Genomic DNA, 27,970 nt, shown 5'->3' with positions numbered 1-27,970 from the left:
AAGGCGGAGAGGGGAGCAGGTGATGTGGGAGCCGGCGGGGACATTTGCCGGCGACACCGAGCGTGGGCCGGAAGTGGAGGAGCCGCGAGCGGCGCCGCAAGAGCTCCGGGCTAGACCGTGGCGACGGCGGCGGCCCCTCGGCTGGAGGAGGACGATGAGGAGCGACGGAAGCGGCGCGGGGGGACGCTGCCGCGCGGCAACGGGTTCCGTGTCCGCGGCCCACTGCGCAGCCTGCGAGCAGGTCTAAGTAAGTACGGTGCGCGGCCGCCGAGCCGCCGGGTGCGCTCCCGCCTGGGAGGGACGCGGGGGGCGGCCGGCGGGGCCTCGCGGGCGCCCGGGACCCGAACCTCCTCCCCGGGGGAGCGGGATCCGCTCCGCAGCCCCGCGGCCCGTCGCGGGAGCGGGCGCGCCGGTTACCGAGCGCCCGGCGCTGCCTTGCGGGGCTGGACGCGGAGCGCGTCTCCGAAGCCTGTCGGCGGTCTGGCCAGGAGCGCGCACAGACAGGTACTTAGAGCTCGCCCCTCGCGGCCCGCGCCCTCCCACGCTCCTGGCGAAAGTGACACCGAACTCCCCCAGCTGCGCGGTCAGAGAGGGCCCGCAGAGTCCCGGCCGCTCCCCGCCACCGACAGGTGTAGACCTGCGGATTGCATGGCAGCAAGTTTGGGGTGTCTAAGAAACGGCGCGAGTGCACCCCACGCAATTGAAGTCGACTTTGCCGTCGGTTTTTGCCAGCGTTTGCTTTCTGCAAAATGCGATGCTGGTGATACTCCCCGGGGCGTCATAACCGAAAACAAATCTTTTATTCGGCTGTTTTACACAGGTTCACTAGGTCATAGTAACTGAACATTAAGGCACAAGAGGCTTCCAGTTTTGATGTTTGATTTATATTGATCCTGCCCTGGTTTCTTTGGCCCGGGTGAATACTGATCTGTGTCCATACTTAGATTAATCACATGTCTTTTACCAAGAAGTTGCATTTTATTTGAGTAAACGCTAATTTGCTGCCATGCATGTAATGGAATCTCATAATTATGCCACCTAAAACATAGACTGCTCAAGTCAGTTAATTGTTGACCTACTATGTGCCAGGCACTGACTACCGAAAATAGAGAATCGAATAGATGAAGTCACGGCCATCGAGGAGCTCCCAGTCTGTGTAAAACAGGTGAATTAATTATTCTACAGTAGTAAGCGTCACCACATAAATTTGTACGAACTGCAGGATGTGGAATGGTTGGTAGGGGGGAGTAGAGGTCCAGGAAAGGCTTTCTGAAGGAGCTGCTACCTGAACTGGGTTTTGACAGAAAGGTAACGCATTGCCCTATTTATTTCCTGTGTGCACATCCTCCGGTATTCTCCAGTGAATCTCATCCATTATTTAATCCAAGTCTAGCAGAACTTGTAGTTGTGCTTACTTTCATTCACCCTGCTCTAGTGGATGTTAGAATATTTAAATTTCGTCTTCTGGAAGTGGCTGCATTAACACACTACGTATGACATTTGATGCCAGCAGTTTTTCTGTTACATGTTTCGTCTCCCTTTTAGACGTGAGGAAGTGTATATTCAGAGAAGCTAAGTGAGTTGGCAAAGGCCACCTAGCTATTAGCAGACCAGGCCAGGAAACCTGTCTCTTTCCACTGCCCCACGCTGGCTGCCTCCCATTGGTAGCTGATTGGAAATGACTGTGAACCTGCTTAGGGACGGCTGTGTGTCCAGACCCAGGCGCACCACATGCCTTCGCGGGCCCGCTTCTGGCCCCTTGCCCTCTGAGTGACAGGATTTACAAACCAGATTGTGCTGGGTTAACAAGATCACTCCGTGATACGTTCAGGAAGCTGTCCAGCCTGGCGTTTTTCTAGGGTGCCCTCTCTCTTGTTACTCATCTCATGGGATTCTTTTCCTATTTTTCTGTTTCCCACTAATTTAGAACTCAATTATTACTCAGATTCTAAAATCTTTCCGAACCTTGTTTCATCACCTCAGGGATGCCTGGGGCCCGTATATATGCTTCTTGGATGTTGACCAAAAAAGGTGTTAGTTTTCCTAATTCTTCTAATTAAGATTTTTGCCCCTCAAATGATACCTTTCATAATAAGTTATTGTAGTTTATGTTAATGTTTCTTATAGGTCTTAACTCCTTCAGCAGTGCATTCTACTAAAATTGCAAAGGTGTACTATTTCCAGGGCATGCACTATATGCATTAATGAGTTAGCCTAGGGTCTTACCTTTTCTGTAACAGTGTTGTTATAAGAAAATGACTTTTCAGTTCCATCCATCTGGTTTATAGTAAAGTGTCTAGAACAGTACCACTTCATAAGTTGGAAACATACTAAATTTCATTATCTTTTTTTTTTTTTTAGTGTTTATTTATTTTTGAGACAGAGAGAGAGAGAGAAACAGAGCACGAGCAGGAAAGGGGAACAAAGGGAGGGAGACAGAGAATCTGAAACAGGCTCCAGGCTCTGAGCTGTCGGCCCAGAGCCCAACGCGGGGCTCGAACTCACAAACGGTGAGATCGTGACCTGAGCCGAAGTCAGACACTTAACCTACTGAGCCACCCAGGCGCCCCTCATTATCAGTCTTAATTCTAACATCATTATTTGCATTTTTAGCCTTCGTGGATTTTTTTTAAATGATTTTCTTTCTTACAGATATTTGTAATCTCAGAACAGATTGTGATTGGCTTCCAGTGGCAGTGAGCTGTCCTCTTTGTTCTGTCAGCTGACTCCATCTGCCACCCCCCTTCCTTGCTTCCAGTAAAAGGGGAAGGCACAAAAATGCTCTGTGTCGCCACCTGGTGTGTTTGAGATACCTGCCCAAGCAGAGTTCAGTCCCTGAACTAGTCTGCTGTCCACCATTTTCATAGACAGTTGGCGCTTCATTTGTCCCCTGGGGCTATTAATACACACTTCTTCATTATTGATGACGTGTGGGTAACCGTTAGGGAAATAGATAATTCATTCTGTGGTGTCTCCCGACACTCTGATAGCTTTTTGTGTTTCCATTTCAGCTGTGCAGCTGGCATGGTTTCTTCACTTTCCAGCGCTTAGCAGAGAAGGGGATATATCGATGCAGGAAGGCTGAATCTGCATTCTTCATTACTTGAAATGTGATTGGAAACTGAATTCCCTTAGAGTCCTTAATAGTACCGCGGGATACTCGTTCTTACCCTGTTGTACAGCTGTTAGCAGCTGTTAGAATTTGCTTTCTACTTTTTACAGTCTTCTTGTGAACCTCCATGCTGTTCTGTCACTTGTAGTAGGTTTTTCAATGTATGATCAGTTTTTATTCTTAAAACTATTCCTGAAATTATCAATCTGAGATGGACTCAAGGGTCTTTAAAAATGATAGTACATTGATGAATTAGGAGTTTCTTAGTTGCATTTATAATTGGTTAACCTTTAGTTTGGGGGGAATTCGTGTGTCACATCTAGGTAACCATTGTTTCAAAGACCTTTTTTCTGTCGGCAGAATCAGTAAGTCTAATGCAATGTAAACTTTTGCGGTTAAAAAAATAGAATAATTGGCATTTACTTTTTTGTGTGAGAATTCCAGCCTTTATTAAAGTATAATTTTAAGTGTGATTAAAAGAATAGCTTACATACTCTGCTAGTTATTGAGGCAATTAGCAAAAAATGTATTCAATTAGTCAGAGAAAGACAAATGTATGACTTCACTCATAGGAGGAATTTAAGATGCAAAACAGATGAACATAAGGGAAGGGAAGTAAAAATAATATAAAAACAGGGAGGGGGACAAAACATAAGAGACTCTTAAATACAGAGGACAAACAGAGGGTTGCTGGAGGGGTTGTGGGTGGAGAGATGGCTAAATGGGCGAGGGGCATTAGAGAGGACACTTGTTGGGATGAGCACTGGGTGTTATACGTAGGGGATGAATCACTGGAATCTACTCCTGAAATCATTATTGCACTATATGCTAACTAACTTGGAGGTAAGTCAAAAAATTAATTAATTAAAAAAAAAAAAGGCAACCACACATGAGAAGTATCAGGCATGTGTTGTGAGAGGGGCTCAAATCAGAGCCCCCTTCCCTGCATGGTTCTGATGTGACCTGCCAGGCCCAGTCCAATGGCACTGGAGGGGGTGGTGTCTGAGGGCGCTCCTTGCTCCAGACTGCCCCAGAACTCAGGCCCAGGAAGGGATGAGGTGGGCCATGTGTGCATCCCTGTACCTCTGTCTCGGGTTTCTGCCTGACTCCATGGCCCCCTTCAAGGTGTTTTTCAAGGCTAGCTGCTTCCGATCCATTACTTTCAACCAAGACCTGGACCCAGATGGTGCCAGCGGCCTCTCACTCTTTCCTTCCCACCACAACCCCCACTGCCCCCCCAGTCCCCCAGCCCCCAGGGGCCCCTCTGCCACCGCCTGCCCACTCACTACCAGCTGGCCCCTCAGGGGCCACCTGCTGTCAGGGGCTTCTTCCGCCCACTCCACCTCCCCCCAGGCTCCCAGCCCCCCGACAGAACTAAGTTCCCTTTGGCCGAGCCCCTCAGCACCGCCGCTCCCGGCTCACGCTGACCACCCAGCATGTCACACCATGCCATACCATGCCACGCCATGCCCAGGGTGCGGGCTCTGGCACCACAACCCCAGTCCAGGTCGGTGAGCACACTGGACAAGACAGTCCCTTCTCTCTTTAGAACCCAGTTGCCATGCCTAACCAGAAAAGAGGTGATCCATGGGGTAGTGATGGTTCCTTTCAACAGTGGTGGTCCGGGTCCAGCCACATGACCCTGGGCACATCTGTATGTGGGGGTGGCTGGTACCTACCTTGAAAAGTTCAAGGCGTTACATGAGGAAATATTAGGGTGACCATATATCTGGCTGTGCCCAGAACAGTCCCAGTTTGTACCTGTTGCCCTGTCACAGTTAATCGTGTCTCCTTTCGCTCTTACTAGTGAAGAGAGGCAGAGAGCGTGCTGTGTGCCTGGCAGGATATTCAGCTATTCAATGATTATGACAGTGCTCATTCTTTTTTTTAAGATTTATTTCTTCACTTAATCTCTACCCCTAACGTGGGGCTTGAACTTGCTACCCCAAGATCAAGAGTCACAGGCTCCAGTGACTGGGCCAGCCAGGTACCCCTGTGATGTCAATTCCTGATTGCTGAGGCAGTGACACAAATCTGCATGTGATAGAATGACCTAGAACCTGTATGGATGTCAGCTTCCCGTGTTGATGCTGTTCTCCAGTGATGGGAGATGTTGCTGTGGAGGAAAACTGGGGGATGTGTACATGGGACCTCTCTTTACTGTTCTTGCATTTTCTTTTGCATCTGTAATTACTTCAAAATGAAAAGTTAAAAAACAATGTGTCCCTATAGTTTGAGTTTTAGTTCTTGATATATTTAAGTTGTTCTCCTCTTTAAATTTTGGATAAGGAGTTGATAATAGATTACCAGCTTCAGTGGGCAAGCAATAATATTTTTTGGCAGGGAGGAAGTTGATAGTGGTTGTTACTCTGGACTTGAAATTAATCTTTAGTGTTTGCCATCGTGTACTTTACTTTCACTAGAGAGAATGACCCGAGTTCCATTAACAAAGCAAAAGCAAAGCATTGCAGTGTTCATAGCAACTCATGATAGTTCCTTATATAGTCCTGGCTTTTCTTTGTCTCTGCCCAGTAATACTCCTAAAACAGGCCGGGTCTGTTGTTTTATGTGAAGGTTGTGTAGCCAAACTTATTTTCTACAATTTTAAGTGTGTGCTCTTTAAAAATATGTTTCTTTGATAGTAGTGGTCTGGGAAGGAGACTGAAATGTATGATGAATAAAATATCTTACAAACCTCAGTTGAAATATAAAATCACTGTATCTCTGTGCATCTGAGTTTTCTAGAGACTCATTTAAAAAAATTTTTTTAATGTTTATTTATTTTTGAGAGAGTGTGAGCAAAGTGGAGGAGGGGCAGAGACAGCAGGAGACACAGAATCTGAAACAGGCTCCAGCTCTGAGCTGTCAGCACAGAGCCTGGCGCGGGGCTTGAACTCAAGGACTGTGAGATCCTGACCTGAGCCAAAGTCAGACACTTAACCAGCTGAGCCACCCAGGTGCCCGGACACTCATTTTTAATCTTGGTGCATACTTAACCTCTCTCACTTACTTTTCAATTACTCCTTAAAGTCAACTGGGCCCTCCAACCTCTACTAGTCAGTAAAGACCATGTATTTTGTAATCTAATGCTTATTTTCCAGTTCTGCCTTTCATTTTTCTCTGTCACCTGTAAAATGAATTTGTGAGACCCTAGGGATTATTCAGTTTAACAGTTTGGTTCGACAGATAAGGAAACTGATACCCAAGGTAAAAAGTGATAGACAGGAAGACCCATTATTCAGGGTCCCCATATTTAAATGTGGACTTAGTGATTTGAGAATGTGTGAAGCAGGGTTCATTGGGTAAAAGCCTCACCCAGGTGACACAGAACTTGTGCCTGAGCTGAAAGTTCTCTCTCCAGAGCTTGTCGTTTGTCTTATGTTTGTGATCCTTGGGAACCTGAAGACTGTTAGGTGTTTTTGTTAAAGGTATTTATCTTCCAGAATCTAGCAAGCTGTAACAGCGTATTACAATGCACAGAATATTTAAATTAAAAGAGTACATCATTCTCTTGGAGGTGGGGGAGCTCTGTTTTTATTTTGTTTTGTTTTGTTTTGTTTTGTTTTGTGTTATGTTATGTTATGTTATTTATTTTTTAATTTTAATTCCAGCATAGTAACGTACAGTGCTACACTAGTTTCAGGGATTTATTCTGAGGGTGCAAAAACATTTCAGTATTCTCAGCATGATACAACACATTAACAAATTGTAGGACAAATCATATGGTCATTTTGACATTCGGAAAAATCATTTGAGGGGCGCCCGGGTGGCTCAGTCGGTTGAGTGTCCAACTTTAGCCCAGGTCATGATCTCACGGTTCATGGGTTCGAGCCCGGTGTCGGACTCTGTGCTGACAGCTCAGAGGCTGGGGCCTGCTTCGGATTCTGCGTCTCCCTCTCTTTCTGCCCCTCCTCCATCCCCCCTCTCAAAAATAAGTAAACATTTAAAAATGTATTTTAAAAAAGATTTGAAATAATTGAACATCATTTCATGACAAAAACTCTCAACAGAGTGGGTATAGAGGGAATACACCTCAATATAATGAAGGCCATGTATATAAAAATCCCAAAGCAACATTGTACTCAGTGGTGGAAAACGGAATGCTTTTCCCCTAAGATCAGGAACACGACCAGGAAGTCCACTCGCCTCACTTTTAGTGTTCTAGTACTGGGGGTGCCGGCTGTAGGAGGCTTCATTGTGGCCTCTTCTCTCCATTTTGTCATCGAGTTTCTTCTGTCAGTCCTCGGGTCGATTTCCAGCGTATTTCGGGTGATTTGGTGGCTACCTGGTTGTGTTCCTGGGCCAAGACAAGTGCCGCCGTCCTCCTCTCCCCGTAGTACATCATTCTTAATGTGAGGGTGACACATCTGCGGAGGGAAAGGCAGTAAGGTTCTAGGGTTAGGCACTATGGAACAGTGGTTTTTAAACTTTCTGGTCTCAGAACCCCTTTACATTTTAAAAAATTGTCAAGGATGCCAAAATGTTTTTGACATGTGTACTATATACAGATTTATTGTGTTAGAAATTAAAGCTAGGAGTTTATAAAATATATAATGTCATTTTAAAGTGGCAGTAAAAAAATCATTACATATTCACAATTTTTTTTTAATTTTTTTTTTTAACGTTTATTTATTTTTGAGACAGAGAGAGACAGAGCATGAGCAGGGGAGGGTCAGAGACAGAGGGAGACACAGAATCCGAAGCAGGCTCCAGGCTCTTGGCTCTGAGCTGTCAGCACAGAGCCCGATGCGGGGCTCGAACTCACGGACCATGAGATCGTGACCTGAGCCGAAGTCGGATGCTTAACCGACCAAGCCACCCAGGCGCCCCCACAATTTTTTTTTATCCAAAACAGCTGTCTTTGCAAAACAATTAATGAGGAGTGTGGCATTGTTTTACATTTCTGTAAATATCTTTAATGTCTGCTTAAATGGAGGCTGGCAGATTATTATCATCCTTCTGCGTTCATTCTCCTAAGGTAGGTGGTTTTAGGTAAACTCTGAAGAAAATTGGGCTCACATAACCCTGCAGTTGTCAAGGGAGGAGTATCGTGGCTGTTCTTTGATAACTGCAGTATTCAACAGACGGTAGTCACACTGTAGAATCCGAAGCCTGTATCAAAGAACTTTTCGTCTTTGTCACATTGACATCCAGAAGCTTATGTTATAATGAATTTTTATCCATGCTGGATCGTGGGACATCATTCATTGGTGACTTGGAAAATACTAGTTTTCTGTGTTGGGCAGATTCTTCCAAATGTTGAGTCATTTCGTAGGTTGTCAAAAGTCACGTTTGCTAATATCGTCACCACCACGATGCCATCAGAAGAGTCTCCGAAGTCATGGGATGCTATTGGCCGCTTCACATTCATTTTTCATAAAATGTCTACTAGACATCTAACTCTGAATGGCCATACTTTATCAGGTGGCTGTTTCAGTAAAAATGTTGTCACCTAGAAAAGCAGCTGGGTCAGCTCACAGCTCAGAATTTCAGCATTCAGCGCTGGTGTTGTTTGTGTCCTCCGCATTTTGTCACACAGAATATTAAAGATGTGTACTCACTGGTTGAGATATAATCCTTCCCATTTTGTCACAAAATATTAAAGATGTATATTCACTCGTTGACATATAATTACATTAATCATTTTTGCGGCTTTCTCAGTGACATTCTTATGTAAAAATGACTTCTCTCCCCTTCCTGGAATCCGTGGGGATAAAGAATATGATTCTTAAGTCTTGGTGCCTCTGCCTTGATTCTTGCTGCCTGTCATTGGTTTTGTACCATAAATGCGAATGCCCAACAGTGAAAAGCCAAATAGAGTATAGGCAAATACGGTATAACTGTAATATTGATCTTGAAGACACCTATAAAGGGTCTTGGTGACCCCTGGGAGTCTGCATTGGCATAGAAAGATCTCAGGTTTAAGAGGGACCTCAAAGATCATCCATTTCAACTGCTCTGATTTCCTCTACACTGGGGTTGCCAGGTGTTTACTTAGTTATGCTTAAATACTTCCAGTTCCTGTCAGTAATTGTGCTGAGTAAAAATAAGTGGCATAGACAGTTCTTTGATGGCAAGTAAGAGAAATTCTTAATCCTGGAGTTATGCTTTGTCCTGTGTTTTAAGAATTTGTGTACATTTCCACTTGTTTTCTGTAAGTAATTGAACATGATGAAACGCAGGGATTACTAAAAATTATGTTGTAAAGGACACATAGTTGTGGTTTTATTTTTCTGTTGGTGTGTTTAAGGACAGTTGTGATCTTTGATTTTCTTTGTCTCTTCTATACTGAAATGAACTTATGTTAGACACGCACTGTTATGTATGCCCATGTCTGTTTCTTGAGTAGATCACGAGCCACTTGAGAACAGGGGCTGTACATTTACAATTTTTAAATAGTCTGTAGTGCCTAAACACTATTATTCACCCGGTAGGGTCCGCATATGTGTGTGGCATTGTCTTTAATCTGTAAATAGTGTGGTAGGACACACTGGAATCTGATGAGGCTGGGAAACCAAGTATGGGTGCTTCAGTGGCCCGGCTGGGTTTGAGAAATCCCCCGGGCTTGGCGGTAGTGTCCTAAGGACTCGTGTCATTGAGGATGGACATGACTTCCGTACTGATCTCTTTTATTTAAATATTTTTCCTCGGAATGGGAGCATTTGCGTTTCTCCAAGGACATACATATGAGGGAACGCACGAGGTAATTCATGGAGATCAGAGGAGCACGCCCTCACTAACCCTGCTGACTTAGCACTCTGCTCACACTAGCCAACCTGGTGGTTCTGACACATTTGCAGCTTCAAATTGTTTTTATTTTTTAGTCTTAAATTGGTTATTGTATACCTATAATGGTCTAATACTTAAATACCTGAAGCATATGGAGCACTAAGCTGAATAAAACAAGTTAATCAGGACCATAAAATTCTCAAGATGATCCTCACCAGACCTGTAAGTTGTATTCATAGGATTAAAGTGCTTATATAGTAAGTACATCAAGATGTTGCTGATGCTTCAAAACTATTCTTCTGAAAGGAAAACTATCCTAATTATTTCTACTTTGTCATAATAAAATCATAATAAAAATTAGTCATGTTTTCAATAGATTATTTTATTTTATTTATTTTTATTTTTGAGAGACAGAGCACGAGCAGGGGAGGGGGCAGAGAGAGAGGGAGACACAGTGTCCGAAGCAGGCTCCAGGCTCCGAGCTGTCAGCACAGAGGCCGACGTGGGGCTCGAACTCAAGAACCACGAGATCATGACCTGAGCCGAAATCAGATGCTTAACCTGAGCCAGCCAGGCGCCCCTCAATAAATTATTTCTTGAGACGTGCTTACTAATATCACTATGATACCTCTAATCACTTGGTCTAAATAAAAAAGCACAAAATTATTTTTTAGGTTGATTGTTTTTCATTCAGAGTCAAGACCTGTGCATGTTATGATAATATGCTTATTTTTGAAATTATAACACATTAATTAAATTTTAGTTTAATATATTATTATACATTGAGCCCCAGAATTTTACCTGTGGTTTTTGAAAAAGTATTTGTTTATACATCATGCTTTTTTTGTTTGTTTGTAAGTAATGTAAAGCATGGAAAATGTGAGGCGGAGAAGGTTGTGGTTAGTTGTAGAGCAGTTTGAGGTGTCAGTGAAATATCAGGTATTCAAGGAACAGATAAACCGAGATTGTAGGTGGAGTAAACATAGAGAATCAGAATGATTTATACACGAGTGTGATACTCGGAGGCATGAAAAAGAATGAAATTGCTGAGGGAAAGGAGGTAGATGGACAGGACCTTGGGAAATGCTTCCGTTTGGGGTGGGTCAGAGGGAGCGACTCTGGAATTTGAGTTACCGGAAGCTGAGGGAGAGTCCGCGTTCGGTGCTGCTTAGGGTTTTGGGGCTGCGGTGTAGATTGAGAGAATCTGCTGGATTTGTTAGCAGGTGAGGTGCACTTTTTGTGAGAGATCGTGGTGGGAGCTTGCGCATCACATTCTCAGTGAGTAGTTACTGGGGTGGTTTAAGCCACAGGTAGACGGGCTGTAGAGACATTTGACATGCGAGGCCTGGTGTGATAAAGTGGCAAGAGCAGAACTGAGGGTTGGGAATAAGTCACATATTCAAGATGTAGGCATGAGGTGAAAACATGATAATGACGGAGAGGCCTGGAAGATGACAGGGTGTCTGTCGGTTGGCCGAGTTTCTGCCGTCTTCAGGTCTAATGAATGCCTTTTACCTCGAGGCACCTTTCTAGTTAGTGTCAACTTTGGTTTAACTTTGAACGTATTTAACTCACCATTTCTGTGGATTGTTTATGATACTAACGTGACGCATTTGAGCACGCAAAAGAAGCCGGCAAATAAATCGATGTCTTCTGGAAGCACATTTCATAAACGTTTGCCCCGTAAAACGCACTCTCGGGTGTAGCCAGTTGCCTTGCGTATTGTCCGTGACCGGCGGCTGGATATCCGCGCTCTGGAGACCTGATAGACCATACCTGGCACCACTTCTGTCCCCTCTGTTGAAGGACATGGGATAGAAAACCCAGCACGTCAGCATCAGGTGTGTTGTCCCCAGATAATAATAGCTCAGGCCGTGGAGAGGGAGGGGACATGTGGGTGGGAGCAGATGCCACCCCGACTTGGCTACTTCTTGCTCCTCGGGAAGTAGTATCTTTTGTAATGGCACGTGCACACTGCGTCCGACTCGGCAGAGGACACGCCAGTTACGGGTCAGATCCCCGCTGCCGGAAGCCCCTCTTTATCCTTCCCCTTGGACATGTGTCTCCCTACTCAAGGCCTGCTTAATCCACATTTAGCTCACCATGAGGGGTCAAGTTACCACGCACAATGTTGCTTAGAAACGGCTGCTATCCCACCTTTATCAGGTTTCCAGGGAAACAGTGCTAGAAGGTTAACCAGAGGTCATTTTTTTCATGCTAGAGAAAAGGTTTTGTTAACCCTTTACCTACACGAATTTATTGGCAAAATAGATGGCAGACTTACATACCACTAGCTGTAGGATCCGTGCGGTGTACCGTTTCAGAGGTACTGCGCGTTGGCAGGGACTTTCGTAACATCTGGGTCTATATGAAACTGTTTTTACGTGCCAGCAGGTGACTCCAGTAACTGTGTTCTGCTGATGGTTTCAACAAATTTAGTAAATAAAAACATCCTTCCTGGGGCGCCTGGGTGGCTCAGTCGGTTGAGTGTCCGATTTCGGCTCGGGTCATGATCTCACAGCTCGTGAGTTTGAGCCCCGCGTCGGGTTCTGTGCTGACAGCTCGGAGCCTGGAGCCTGCTTCTGCTTCTTTCTGTGTCTCCCTCTCTCTCTGCCCCTAACCCACTCGCATTCTGTCTCTGTCTCTGTCAAAAATAAATAAACATTAAAAAAATTTTTTTAAAAATAAAAACATCCTTCCTATTCGAGGCTTGCTTGTTCCAGTTCCCTTAAGAGCACAGAGGTGTGACACAGACTGGGGAGCAGAAATTACTATCAAGTTGGGTCAGGTAAGAGTAACGCGGTCTGTGAGTAGAGGTCTCTGTCTAAACCACCAATAAATATGCCAAAGCGTATTAAAAAGGGGACAGCACACTCTCAAGTGTGTACTTGAGAGCAGTTTTTATTAACCTGTCCTTAGAATTGATTTCCATTTGAGATTCCTCCAAATGGGTTGACATTTATTCTGGCTTCCACCATTTAAGATTATAAAATTGCCTTTGTTTATCACAAAGAGCTTTAGTTAAGGTGCCTTTTCAGGAATGCTTTCTGGAAAACCGTGTTTAATTCTTGTTATTTCTAACCAAAAGTGGACTCACATATGCCATTTTTCTAATGTCCAGTCTCAAATATATGTGCCCAGTACTCAGAATACAGTTATGTTTTCTTAGAAGGCTAATAATGTACATACATTATTTATTCATTTAAAAAACATTTTAGTTTGGAATATATGTAAAGTGGTGTCCTACCCAGTAGAGATAACAGTAGTGAAAAAGAGAAAAACGGTTCTTGGCTTTATAGATTTAAATTCAATATTATATGTTGAAATTAGAAATTAAAGAGGCTACTTTGAAAAAGATAATTTTTCCAAGTTTGAATAATTGAAAATTGTAACTCTTTTTTCTGTACGTTTGATATATATGTATATGTGAAATGTTCAAGTAGTTTTGGTAACAATTTTGTTTGATTTGAAAACTGAGTCAACTCCTGATTATCCACGATATAGGAACCCTTATCAAATTTCTAGATTTGCTTGGCACATTGTGATGTTGATGTTAATTTGAGCAGAACATGGTTAAGAACATAGTGGTGTAGCTAGAAACACTAGTCACAAAGGCAAATAAAGTTCATATGTCTATAGTATCTGTAAATGCTTTTCAAATTAGTTTCATTTGGTAATGCTGACCAGCCTTATATGTAGGCATTTAAAAAATTATTCCACTGAAAAGGGAATTCAGACTGGAAATAAGTGATAAACACAAGATTGTTCAGCAGCTATATGGTAGAGCAGAATTTTAGGGTCATGGAATTTTAGCCATGTGTTTTTTCCTACTAAATCACCAAATGAATGGTGTTTCAGTTACTCCTCTCTCTGATACCACTGTCACAAATGATTGGCTTTAACTATGAAAAAGACAGTAAAATTGTTCACTGAAGACATACCTTAAGTGGTATCTTATTTTCCAAATAGTGCGGTACTCTAGTATGTTGGTATTTTATATCCCAGAACTTGTTAATCCTAATCATTACACAGAATTTTTTTATTTTGATGTATAAAGTTAACAATGATGTGTTTTCACCTTTCTCCAGTACAGCGCTTGGTACACATGAAAATCCTTGACAATCATTTGTACTTAAAAAAAAATAAATAAAAGTAAGTAAACATGAGATGAAAAGTTTAAGTGGGCCAGATATGTTGTTGAGACTCGCGCACTGCGTTGAAGGGATGTGGCGTAGCCCTGTATGATCTAAGCTGTCGATAAATAGCCGTCAGAGAGGCTATTATTATGAGAGGCATTGGTTGATGAGCGATCTGGAATATTGGCTTATTTGGCTGCTCTGAAGCAGCCCCTCGCAGTTCTGGTTTTTAACAGGTCGTGACACCCAGTGCTTGGGTGCTTTTAAGCTTGAATTTTTTGTTTGACTTTCTGTATCTGCTGTTCTCTAGCTCACCATGGTGTTCATGTAATGAAACTTGCTACAGCTGGGTGGCAGTGTTGACCACAGAGAAACTTCAGGAAAATGCTGTGCTGTTGGTTTATGTTCAGAGAGAGTCATTTGAGTAAGAATTCAAATTTGAAAGTGTATGTTCAGCGAGCTAGTAAGTAAGGTATGGTTGGTGGGGTAGTGGTGAAATGTCAAATCTGTTACATCATCTAACTTGCCTTTATGGCCAATCGAATTTAATTTGGTTTTATGATTTTTTTTTCAGTGTTTAATTCAGTGAACAAAAGTGTCAAGTTTATTAGCTTATGGGCTACAGCTAATAAAAATAAATTTTTATTTTTTTTAAATAAATTATATTATTTTTTAAAATACTATTTTATTTTTTAAAAATAAAATTTTAAAAATTTTAAAAATCAGTCGTTAGCAATTATCTATGAAATATAGGAATAACTTCTTTATGGTAGTTTTGTTTGCAAGTAAAAGAGGATTTAATATTTTTTAAAACTTGGCAAATGTATAAATAGATGACTGCTACATAAGAAAGCTTACAACGTACCTCACTTTTTTTGCTTTTTTTAAGACAGTATGCATAAAGTTTTTTATTTGATAACCAAAAGATATTGACTTAAAGTGCTTTTCTTCTGTATTTTCTTTTATCAATTATAATTTTCAGAAATCTTTAAAAACATTTTTCTCCAGTAAGTCATTTTCTTCATTTTTCTCTGGTTCTCAAATAGAATTGCTCTGTCTTCGTTTCACACTTCTCCCCCAGGTGTTTATGGCCTTTCTAATACGTCATACTAATCTGGATTGACTCATGATGGGAAATTGTAGTAAGGGCTGTATAAAAGATTGTGCTTATTTCATGATACTAGCAGTCTGAAATTTCTTTTTAATCCAGTGTGAAAGAAATTATTGAACTCTTTCTAAAAAATAATGCAATGCTGGAAACTAGTAGTTAATTTAAATAAATTATTGTTTAACTGGGAAATCCTGCAGGTAAAGAAGAAAATATTTTATTCTTACCTCAGTTTGTTTAGGTACAATTTATAATGTGAAAAAGAAAATTGACAATAAGTTGTATCAGATTGATCTTGACTAATTAGAATATATTAACTGTCTCTTTAATAAAATTTGCCTTCAACCTGCCTAGCTCAGTGAAGTTGTAGGATACAAAATCAATATACGAAAATCTGTTGTTTCTTTATACTAATAATTATCAGAAAGAGAAATTAAAGAAAATGGTTTTGTTTATAACTCCATAAAAAAATAGAATACCTAGGAATAAGTTTAGTCAGGGAAGGGGAAGACCTCTACCCTGAAAACTATAAGACAAATATGAAAGAAATTGAAGAAAAGACAAATAAATGGAAACATAATTCTGTTTTCATGGATAAGAATTGTTATTATGTCCATATTACCCAAAACGGTGTACAGGTACAGTGCAATCACTACCGAAATTACAATGGCAATTTTTACAGAAATAGAACAGTGGTCTTACAATTTGTGTATGGAACCACAAAAGATCCCAACTAGCCAAAGCAATCTTGAGAAAGAAAAACAAAGCTGGAGGCATACTCCCTCATTTCTAACTATATTACAAAGCTATGTCAAAACAGTGTGGTATTGGCATAAAGACAGACACAGTGATCAGTGGTGCAAAATAGAGTCCAGAAATACACCTACACATAGATGGTCAATTAATTTACAACAGAGAAGCCAAGAATATACAATTGGGGCAAATGGTGCTGGGAAAACTGGATATCCACATGCAGAAGAATGAAACTAGGGCACTACTTTACAGCATACACAAAAATTAACTTAAAATGGATTAAAGACGTTAAGATCTGAAACCATAAAACTCCTAGAGGAAAACAAAGTAGTGAGCTCCTTGACGTTGTCTTGGCAATGATTTTTGGATCTGTGACACCAAAAGCAGAGACAACAAAAGCGAAATAACTAGGTGGGACTACATCAGACTTAAAAAGCTTCTATACAGCAAGGGAAATCAACAAAATGAAATGACTGAAGGGGAGAATATATTTGCAAAGCATATATCTGATAAGGGATTAGTATCTAAAGTATATAAAGAACTCACACAACTCAGCAACAAAACAATATGATTATGAAATAGAAGATCTAAATAGAAGTTTTTCCAGAGAAGACATACAGATGGCCAACAAGTACCTGAAAAGATGTTCAGCATCACTGATCAGGGAAATACAAATGAAAAACCACAGTGAGAAGTTACCTCACACCTGTCAGAATGGGTACTATCAAAACGACAAGAAATAAATATTGGCGAGGATGTGGAGAAAAGGAAACACTCGGGCACTGTTGGTGGGAATGTAATTTGGTGCAGCCAAGGAAAAATAGTATGGAGGGTTCCTCAAAAAATTAAAAATACAACTACCATATGATCCAGCAATTCTGCTTCTGGCTGTTTATCCAAAGAAAACAAAATCGCTGACTCAGGAAGCTATATGGACACCCATGTTCATTGCAACATTATTTACAATAGCCAAGATATGGAAACAACCTAAGTATCCATTGATGGATGAATGGATGAAGAAAATATGACATGTACACACAATGAAATATTACCAAGCCATAAAGAAGAACGAAATCTTGCCGTTTGCCACAAAACAGATGGACTTGAGAGCATTATGCTAAGTGAGATAAGTTAGAGAAAGGCAAATCTGTATGATTTCATTTATGTGTGGAACAAGAAAGAAAGAAAGAAAGAGAAAGAAAAACACCTAAACCCCAAGTTTACAGATACAGAGAACAGGTGGCTGGTTGCCAGAGGCAGGGATGGAGGAAATGGGTGAAGGGGATCAAAATGTACAAACTTCCCGTTATAACATGAATCGTTTGGGGACATTAGGTACAGCTTGGCCGCTATCATTAATACTGTAGTGCATACTCATGGGGTGCTGGGGGGGCTCGGTTGAGCGTCCAACTTCGGCTCAGGTCACGATCTTGCGGTTCGTGGGTTCAGGCCCCACGTTCAGCCTGAACGTGGGTTCAGGCTCTGTGCTGACAGCTCGGAGCCTGGAGCCTGCTTCAGATTCTGTGTCTCCCTCTTTCTCTGCCCCTCCCCTGCTCCTTCTCTGTCTCTCAAAAATAAAGATTAAAAAAAATTTTTTTTTAAATACTGTATTGCATACTTGGAAGTTGCTAAGAGAGTGGATCATAGAAGTTCTCATCACGAGAAAAAGAATTTTGCAGCCATGTTTGGTGACAGACGTTAACTAGACATACCATGATCGTTTCTCAATATAGACAAAGATCCTTACGTTGTACACTTGAAAACAATAAAATGTATGTCATTTATGCCTCAATACAAAAAAGAAATTCTCTCAACCTACCTAGCCCACTGATGGGCACACCAGAAGCTTCGGGATCATGCTCGTTGGCCTTTGGGCTCTTCGTCCTGAGGAGCTGGGAGCACAGCCATTGACTTACGCCCCTGAGCCTCCGTTGCCTCATAAAAATTTGGGAACAGGGCATTAGCTGATTTTTGTGTCAAATCAAGGAGGATGCATTAATGAAAGTCCCTGACAGTAATTAAGCACTTTTTTAGAAAAATGTATATATTTTGATGAATATTTGTATTTTGTAATCCTAGCAGGGGAAGCAGAAAGGAGACTGTTGAGACCAGAAGAAACAGGGGAATTTGAACAACGGTGGATGGAATGATGTAACCTTCCGAGGGTTCTCTTAGTGCCGTGATTTACTGTCACATGGATTTAACTTTTAAAATAATGTAAGTTGAATTACTGATTCTCTCTCTCTCTCTCTCTTTCTCTCTCTCTCTTTAGGACACTTACGGAGAGCTACAATGGAAAAATCCTGGATGCTGTGGAACTTTGTTGAAAGATGGCTAATAGCTTTGGCTTCGTGGTCTTGGGCCCTTTGCCGTATTTCTCTTTTACCTTTAATAGTGACTTTTCATCTGTATGGAGGCATTATCTTACTTTTGTTAATATTCGTGTCAATAGCAGGTATTCTGTATAAATTCCAGGATGTATTGCTTTATTTTCCAGAGCAGCCGTCTTCTTCACGCCTTTATGTTCCCATGCCCACTGGTATTCCACATGAAAACATTTTCATCAGAACCAAAGATGGAGTGCGTCTGAACCTTATTTTGATAAGATACACTGGAGACAATTCGCCCTATTCCCCGACTATAATTTATTTTCATGGGAATGCAGGCAACATAGGTCACAGGTTACCAAATGCATTGCTTATGTTGGTTAACCTCAAAGTTAATCTTTTGCTTGTTGATTATCGAGGATACGGAAAAAGCGAAGGAGAAGCGAGTGAAGAGGGACTCTACCTGGATTCTGAAGCTGTGCTAGATTACGTGATGACTAGACCTGACCTTGACAAAACAAAAATTTTTCTTTTTGGCCGTTCCTTGGGAGGAGCGGTGGCTATCCATCTGGCTTCCGAAAATTCACATCGGATTTCGGCCATTATGGTGGAGAACACGTTTTTAAGCATACCGCATATGGCCAGCACTTTATTTTCATTCTTCCCAATGCGTTACCTTCCTTTATGGTGCTACAAAAACAAATTCTTATCCTACAGAAAAATCGCTCAGTGCAGAATGCCTTCTCTTTTCATCTCTGGGCTCTCCGACCAGTTAATTCCACCAGTAATGATGAAGCAACTCTATGAACTGTCCCCGTCTCGGACTAAGAGATTAGCCATTTTTCCTGACGGGACTCATAATGATACGTGGCAGTGCCAGGGCTACTTTACTGCCCTGGAACACTTCATCCGAGAAGCAATAAAAAGCCGTTCTCCCGAAGACATGGCACAGACCTCACCCAACGTCACGATTATATGATGCTCTTCTGTTTGATTAACGCACTGTATTTTAATTTGCGCGGAACGATAAAGAATGTTCCTTTCTACAAGTGTGTTATGTCTGTACTTGTCTGAAGAGTGACATTAAACCCTGAAAGGACTTCAGTGCTCCTTTGAGACGATCCAAATAGTTTTTGACATGTGAAGAACTGTAATTCTTGGGATTATTTCATAGTTTTCATCAAACCTTTCAATGTGGTCATGTATCCGTATCTTTCATTTAATATGCCAGTATAATAGCATATTGTATTCAAAAGTTTCTTGTTGCCAAAATGGTGTGCTTCGCGTGGCACTTGGATCCGTGGCTGGGTGTGGAAGGAGATCTGCCAACGAGAAACCTTTGAGTATTATTCCTTTAGTAAGTACCGGGACAATCATGGCAAGCAAACTTAGTTCTGTAACTGCATTCTTCACCTTAAAAGTTAAAATGAAATGCATGATGGTATTTTAGTCCTTGAATTATGCAATGCATCGTTTTTACTGTAAATAGCACTGGTCATTGACCGACGTATACGGTAACCTGGGTTATATCTATTTTGATGTAAACTCTATTTTGTTTTCGGCGAGAAGTGAAATCAAGGCCTGTGTGCCGGCTGCCATTGCATTTTGCTCTGGTGAATGCTGAGATCCAGCTTTTTCTTACAAGTAAATGGGACCCCATTTTCCAATATAAATGTACCGTGTTTTGTTAGGTACAGTCTGGATCATAGCATGTAAAAATAGAAATTTAGAATTTTACTGCAGCTTTGATGTGCACATTTGAACTTTTTAACATTTGTAATTTTGGTGGCAAAGAGAATTTTAGCTTCTGTCGATTTTGTAAGTCTACAGCTCAACCACTAATAGCGATCATAATGACAATTAGAACTTGTTTAAGAAATAAATTGGCGAGGCTTATCATTACATGATTGTACAGACTATTTTACAGAAATTCCCACACTTGAGTTTTAAGTCCAGTATCTAGATATATCTAGCCCACAACAGCCAAGATATCATTTATTGGACTTTCTGAAAATAAAAGTTACAAAATCAAAAGCAAAAAACCTGTTCTTTGGTTTAATGTTTCAGTTGTTCTTATATAGAGCATTAAAAGACAGTTTCAGGAAGTTTTCTTTCTTTTTCTCCTCCACATCGGAGTGTGGGAATGAAGGAACTCAAGAAGTTTTTCTTACAGAACCTATTACCACATTTAACAATTGCGTGGCTAGAAGTGAGTAGTATTTAGACTTAGAGAAGAGTAAGAAAAAAAAAAGAGCCCCGTAAAACTTGCAGAACATACCTTAAAAAATATAAGCTATGGGGTATAATTGTGCTACGTTGTTTCAGGCTGTCCTCAAAAATTAGATGTAATTGAGCTCTGTACATTATGTCAGCTTTAACATAGAATATTTTGAATATTTAGCTATATTTATTGGCTTTGTGCAAGCGGCTAGAGCAGAGAAATCATGGGTCAATATTCTTGACCTTAATTTTAGAATCTTTCCATGGAGATAGGGCTAGAGATACTTTTGCCAAATAACATTCGTATTCACTTTATGTCAGTATTTAGAAAAAAATTCTAGCAAGTATGATTTCCTGTTTTTCTATAAATTATTGTTTAAAAGTCATGCTTTAAAAAAAAAGTTGGTAATGCATATCATGGAAGGCGTATTTTTATGTATAAATTCACCACAATTAAAGGATACTTTTCATCTTATTGGTCATTGCGATGTAGAATGACTCTCCTAAATAGTAGTGTATTCAAAAGAAAAAAGTTAATACAACAATCGTAGTGTACTTAGACATGAGCTTACTTGGTGCACCTTAGCTTGTATCATCTTTAAGGTTTGGAGTACCTTTGTATGTTTCCCTGTAACCATTTAGCGTAGTACTTGTGAAGGGGTTTATCCACTTTAGTTGTAATGAGTATTATGCTGATGAAGTATAAAAGCTTTTTCTTCATCAGTGTTTTGTTCTTATGCTGCTTTTTTTTTTTTTTTTAAGGTTTATAAACAAATTTTTTCCCCCCTCTAAAGCCAGGCTTTCAAAAGTTGCACAGTACTCGTGTATTCACCCCCACCTTCATTCTCTTCGGATTAAGGGGCATTTGTTCCTGCAGCAGAGGGAAGGGACTGTGTTTAGGGTGGTAGGACATCTTTCTTTCCTGGCTTCTGTATCTGAGATTTCCTTAGATGGGAAGAGGGCAGAAAACAAACTCTTGTGGTCAGAGGTCCATGAAGCCTGTGACATCGTTTTTTCACAACATGTCTAATTTTGTGGCCAAAGCAGTTGGTCTTAATAAAATGTGAATTCTTCATGAGTCACTCCTTCATTGGGACCCAGGTTTTAGTGGGAATAGAAGTGTGTCCACCTCGTGTATTAATTTCTGGCTCATTTTGCAAGAGCAGCTGTAATAAGAGTTTATGAATGAATTTTAAGTTTTTAAGCTACTGTAAACTTGGAAATCCTAGAATGATTTTAAATCTGTCAAGATACAATTCATTTAGAGAAAGTTCCGATATTTTAAAAGGGGATTATTGGGGCGGGGCGAGTGGGGGATGGCAAAAAGGACACTCAAAAGGAGATTGTAGAATATGGGGAGAAATAGTTTGTGATGCATAAAAGGTGCTAAATGAAGAGAAATGGCTGGAAAGGGATACGTGACGTGGTTCTTCAGTGTTGATCCAGGAAATGACAAAATGACTAACCGATAAGGTTGGGCGAAAAGGCTGCCTAACTGTGCAGAACAAAACGTTCGAATGCATGTCGCCTCTAACCAAGAAAGTGACTAGAGCACCTGACATTGCAAATACCTTGACTGTAAAATTGGCATTTTTATCAAAATGGTATTTTCAATTTTGTTACAGGGCAGCTTAAACTGATTTTTTTTTTTTTTTCATGATGAGCTGTAGACACTTGGTAATCACCCAAGTTCCAGCTTTGGTGATGTGTCAGTTGCATTGTGGTTCTCATTGAGAATTCATACCACCCGATGCATTTATATTCATTTCTTATTTTTGTAAGATTTGGTTTGAGGTGGGAATAGGTTTGTTTGGTCCAATACGGAATGAAGGCCATATTCAATTTTATATAAATTATCTCCCAATGTCAGTTTAAGAGAAATTTCATTGTTGAGTCCCTTTCTTCCTTAAGGTTAGGAAAAAATAGGGTAAACTTTTTAAAGGATGTCACAGAAGTCACTTTTAAAATTAGGTCATGATTGAGATGTATTGAACTCCTCCAGTGACCACTCCCCTCCATGTTTCCTATTAAGTTTGACAACAATTATGAAGAAAAAAAACTGTGAAAAATACTAGTTACAATGCTTTTGGATTATCCACTTAAGTTTGTGTATTTTCATATCACTCAGGTAAAGTTGGAAATGACAGAGCACAGACATCTATTTTTTAAATCAATAGGGTAGAAAATGAAAAGCACTTCTGTTTATTTATATTACCATATATGCAATCATCTTAGCTAATCAGACATAATATATTCATTTGTATAGCAAAATAAATGCATTCATCCTAATTATAGTCAACACGTTTTTGCCAAATGGTGCAAATATACCTCCATTTATATTTTGTATCTTAAAATTGTAGTTTAAAAATAGGACTATGTATAAGAGACACTTTTTACAAAAAGTGCCATATATACATATGTAACAGGGATGAGTGTGTGTTGTTTCATATAATTTATAACAATTTCTGTCAGTACAGTGAATACTGAAAATGTGTTTTCAACACATCTAGGTACATTCAGGATAAGAGAAGTTAACCCAGTCTCATGATGTAAATCATATTTTTGTTATTTGCCATATTTTATTTGAAGCAGTAATACAATTTTATAACAAATTTGAATGTTACAGTACACAGACAGTGTACTAGCCATAGCAAGCAAACATTTACATTGGGTTTTTCATTTACAATAGATTTCTTTTAGAATATACTTTCTATTTTTCTGTACTGACATATGCAATAAATTGATAACATTAAAAGTTTGATTAATGTCTTAAGATAGTTTGTATTTAGTCTCCCCCCCCCCCCCCAATTTTCTATTAGCCTAAATTATATGGTAGAACATTAAGGTTTCCTTAATGGTTAAATAAAATTTCTGAATTTGTGCGGAAATTAATGAATTTTTATTGTAGTAATGGTGTGGATGATAAGTGTAAGTTAGATTTATATTCTCTTTTTTCATATTATTCTCCCACAGACATTTAATTTAATAGTAAATGTTTTCTGTATATGAGCTGCTGGTGAATGAATAGGCCCCAAAGCATTTGATGAGTTAAATGAATCTGGGAATGAATAAATTTTAACTGTTCACAGTCCTGTTGTGTTCAGATTTCATAAGTGCCTTTTCACAAAATTCTGGTCTTTTATTTTTCTCCCATTACTATTGAGTTGATGGTTGAAGATGATTAAAAATTGCCTGATGCTCATTCAGTCTTCAAGAGTCTGTAGCTTGCTTTCCCTGACAAGAAACTCACATGCTTCAGTAGTGTCAGAACCAGTTGGATGATAGGAAATGTATTACAATTACAATACAATACAAAATGTCACAAACCTAAATGGCTGTCTGCCGGTGGAGATGAAGAGCACCTATTTGAGACCACCCTTCATGAACAGATGTAGGGGGAGATAGGATCTCCTGTAGATTTCCCTGAAAGACTGCCAACCTGAATCCCAAGAGGAAGTAGTTTTGAGATTCCTCAGTTCTTATTCTCCAAAAAAAAGTTTTCACATTCCCATTTCACTCTCCAACTCTTGTTTTACATTCTGTTGCATGCTAAAAGTCATCAACAGTTGGGTCTGTTCAGAGAAGAGACCAGTTACCTTGTTAAGGACAAGGGAGGGAAAGACATTTTTTGAATACCTACAAGTGTTCAGACCCGAGTGTAGAGCATGCTAGTGACCATTGAAGCCCCACAACAAACCTTTGAGTAATTTGCTCAGGAGTAATTTACTCTTTAGGAGCACTTCCAAAAAAATTGGCTGTCAATCAAAAATTAGAAATATTACGCAGCAAACCACACTTTCCCCAAAATATTTGTTTTTCTGTAGGAAAAGCTAGAAGTTAGCCTTGAAATACTTCTCATTCTCTTTTTTCAGCCCTTGATAGATAATAGATAACCAAAGCTCAAAAAAATAGGGGAGTTCTCTTCCTCGTGTACTGAAATAGATACTTTGGAAACTGATTCTTTTTCCAGTCCGATTTCTTTTGCATCCTTAACCACCACTGCCCTGAAATGATTTCACAGTAGGTAGGTCTTCTGTTGAATGCTTGTGACATGCCAGGGACTGTCCTGACTCCTTTTTGTTCTTTATTCCTGATCACTGACTAGTTTGTAGAACTGGTTTCCAACTTCACTGATCTCACTCCTTGATCTTTGTCCTGTTCTAACTTGCCAAAACAACACACCTTTCCCTCACAAAGGGCACTTAGTGACTGCCATCTCTCTTTAGAGTCAGACTTCTTGGTCCCTAGGGTCCTTCACAGAGTAAACCTAGCCATGTTCTAAAAGGTGGCGACTCTTTCAGGAGTCCGACTCCTTTCTCTTCTATGTAGTTGAGCATGCCAGGGGCTTTCACCTCTAAATCGAATGCCGTTTCACCTCGTTAGGCTCCCACACCCATAACCCAAATTCCTGGTAGTTCTAGGAATAGTTTCTCCTTTCTGTAGAGCAGTTGCCCTCACTACCTTTTATGGTTTGATACTTCGTTATATTCACTTCAGTTCTTTGTTACTCACTGTCTGATTTCCCTTTTGTATGTCATTCTTCTGCAATAAACCAAGATCTGACAGGCTGCAGTGTGATTTCTTTGTGTCTGACCTAGCACCTAGCACCATGCTGAGCCCTTTCTGGTGCTTAGTAGGTGTCCCATGTGGAATGTGTTCACCAAAGTTAGCCCACATTTTTCCTTCTCTAAGAACGAAGATGCACGAATATTTTGTATTTCTTTAAGGTTTAGACAAAACTTGTAAGGGAAAGGAAACACACCCACACACACATACCTAGCTGGTGATTAAAGTAGAAACATCAGAAGTTGCCCGGGTGATTAAATCACCCTTCAGAGGGGGGAGAAAAAGCAATAATTATGCAGGATGCATGCCACTTGCAGGCTGTAACTTAAGCTGAGCAGAGGAGGGAGACAAAGGTGAAAATACACTTAAAAAGAGACAAGGAGCAGGGAGGGTGGGTATGGAACAGAGAAGAGATGTGATCACTAAGCCTGGCAGTGACTAGTAGAAGTGGTATAGGGTAAGACAAGAAGGACCACAAAGCTAGCAGGCATGCTGGCAAAAAGCCAAAGAACCCCTTGTCTTGAGATTTCTACTCTGGTTGGTAGTGATTATGCCCCAGTTTTGTTATCTTCCATTATAATCATGTACCTGTAGTTCCCTATAAAATTTTTTTATTGTGATCCCTATTATTATTTTTTAAAACCAATAAGATATGCATCTCATGTGGCATATTGGTATGTTTGTGGCCTTTATTCCCGGGACATATTCCCTGGGGTATAAGTGAGTTCAAGGCTCCTCTAGAGACCATGCAAGCCTCTAAACCCAGAACAGACTGGGTTAGGGAGAGGGAAGCTCAAAATCTCTGGAGACCATTGGTAAACAATTGTAGCGGTTCTCCCATTGCCTTGGACACAGAGTTGACATCCAAGAAATACTGGGTGAATGAAAAATATCCCGTGGAAATAGCAAGTACTCCAATTACAATGATATTGATGGAAAATGGATGTAAATACCTCTGCGCTCCAGAAACATCTGCAAGAGCAGGCCTCAAAAGGCTGCACTACGCATTACAGGGTTCATCTAAGTATTGAAGTTAGGGTGATTATGAAGGTCATGGGGCCAGTGTAAGTGACGTTTTCATCATTGAAACAGAGAAAGGTTAGCTTGCGTGACATACTGTGTTTACCAGAATACCAAGTAGTTGGGGTAGGTGGCTAATAATGCTTTACACTGTCTTGCCATTAAAAGAAATAGAAATTCTTGAGGGGCAATTTAAACATTTTCATATACTCTTGATGAATTGTAAGTTCTAGACCATCGTCCTACAGGTCCTACTAGAACTGTCCCATGAAGACCAGTTTTCTCGGGTCGACCTCATATTTGGCATATGTATATTGCATATCTTAATTATTTGTCTTTAATTTTTCAAGGGGGAGCTAATCCAAAATACAAACCATTTGTGTTCTAATAGCGTCATGTGTTTCCCTTATTTGAATGATTGTTGCTTAGAGCCTAAAATTTAAGAAAATAGATATTTTAAAAAATTTTTTTAACGTTCATTTATTTTTGAGACAGAGACAGAGCGTGAACGGGGGAAGGTCAGAGAGAGGGAGACACAGAATCAGAAACAGGCTCCAGGCTCCGAGCTGTCAGCACAGAGCCCGACGCGGGGCTCGAACTCACGGACCGCGAGATCATGACCTGAGCCGAAGTCGGCCGCTCAACCGACTGAGCCACCCAGGCGCCCCAAGAAAATAGATATTAATGGGGAGTAACTCACTGCCCTTTAATTCTTATTGTTAGTAGAACTGGAGGAGAAGAAAGGACGAGGGGCCAATCTACCTGAGAAATAGGTCATTTTAGCGAATGGTGTTCTTATCTCATCCTGAGCTTTGGGAGAATGCAAAGGAGTGATGATCCTGGCATGTGAAAAAAGTGCAGGCCTAGATTATAATAGGGCACAGAAAATAGCCCTCTTTTTTACTTCCCTCAAGATTAAAGAGCCCTGTGGCATCTTGTTGGATTCCGCTTTCCTGCTTAAACTTCTCACTTCTTCCTCTGGAGACATTAGTCTTTCAATTCTCGTCCCACCCCCACTTGTTCATTCTCTACCCACCCTTTCATTATGTCATTCTTGTTGTTTTCAACAATCCAAAGCTTACAGAAAAGGTAAAGGTAAGGTAAAAACTTTTAAGGAAGCATTTGAAAGTAAATTCCCAAGGGAATGCCCCATCCTCTCTGAATACTTCAACATGTTTTTAGTGAACATTCTCCTGCATGTGTACTGGTAATGCAACCTATAAAACCAGGAAACTAACACAAGTCCGTTACTACACCTACTTCTCAGATCTCATTCATACTTGGCCAGTTATTCCAATATCATTTGTGGGAAAAGGGTCTCCTTATTGAGTGTAGGTGCAGAACCCCTCAACAGAATACTGTTAAACCGAATCCAGCAAAATAGAAAAAGATTACGGACCCTGATCAAGACCATGTGATCCTTATCATAGGAATGTAAGATTGGTTTAGAACCTGAGTTAATGCTATACATTAGTCAGCTTGGGCTGCTTCAACAGAATACCACAGACTGGTGGTTTAAACAACAGACATTTATTTTCTCACAGTTCTGGAAGGTAGAGGTTCATGATCAAGGAGCCAGCAAATTTGATTTCTGGAAAGAGCTCTCTTACTGGCTTGTAGATGGTCTTCTTGATGTGTCCTACATGGCCTTTCGTCTGTGAGTTGATGTAAAGAGATCTCTTCCTTTTCTTATGAGGATCCCAGCTATCAAGTTAGGGTACCACGATTATGACCATATTTAACTTTATCCCTTTAAAGGCCATATCTCCCAAAGCAGTCACACTGAGGGTTAGGGCTTCAACATAGGAATTTCTGGAGGACACAATTCAGTCCCTGATACCATATGAACAGGGAAAAGCACTTGACAACATCCAACACACTTTCTTCATGAAAAACACTCAACAAACTAGGAATTGAAGGAAAATTAAGCTCATAATGAACATTTATAAAATGCAGCTAACATTGTATTTTAAGGTAAAAGACTGAAAGCCTTCCTCCT

The 27,970-nt window shown here is 40.6% G+C and overlaps 1 protein-coding gene and 1 long non-coding RNA gene across 2 annotated transcripts; one reads left to right on the top strand and one right to left on the bottom strand.

The window, feature by feature from the left end:
• The first annotated feature begins 28 nt into the window (after positions 1-28).
• ABHD13 (abhydrolase domain containing 13) lies at positions 29-24,950 on the top strand. The gene is made up of 2 exons (XM_040487094.1): positions 29-247; positions 18,111-24,950. Exon 2 carries the CDS (start codon positions 18,131-18,133, stop codon positions 19,142-19,144), a length of 1,014 nt encoding a protein of 337 aa, XP_040343028.1. The 5' UTR covers positions 29-247; positions 18,111-18,130; the 3' UTR covers positions 19,145-24,950.
• LOC121037727 (uncharacterized) lies at positions 11,496-11,977 on the bottom strand. Its single transcript, XR_005793947.1, has 2 exons — positions 11,944-11,977; positions 11,496-11,638 (listed from the first exon to the last, which is right to left on the bottom strand). It is a non-coding gene; the product is annotated as an uncharacterized LOC121037727 (long non-coding RNA).
• Positions 24,951-27,970: the final 3,020 nt, after the last annotated feature.

This window comes from Herpailurus yagouaroundi, unplaced genomic scaffold (genome assembly GCF_014898765.1).
Source record: "Herpailurus yagouaroundi ecotype Mexico unplaced genomic scaffold, PumYag 164, whole genome shotgun sequence".
NCBI lineage: Eukaryota > Metazoa > Chordata > Mammalia > Carnivora > Felidae > Herpailurus > Herpailurus yagouaroundi.
Note: the sequence above shows the minus strand (reverse complement) of the source record. Positions and strands in the feature narration are given on the sequence as shown.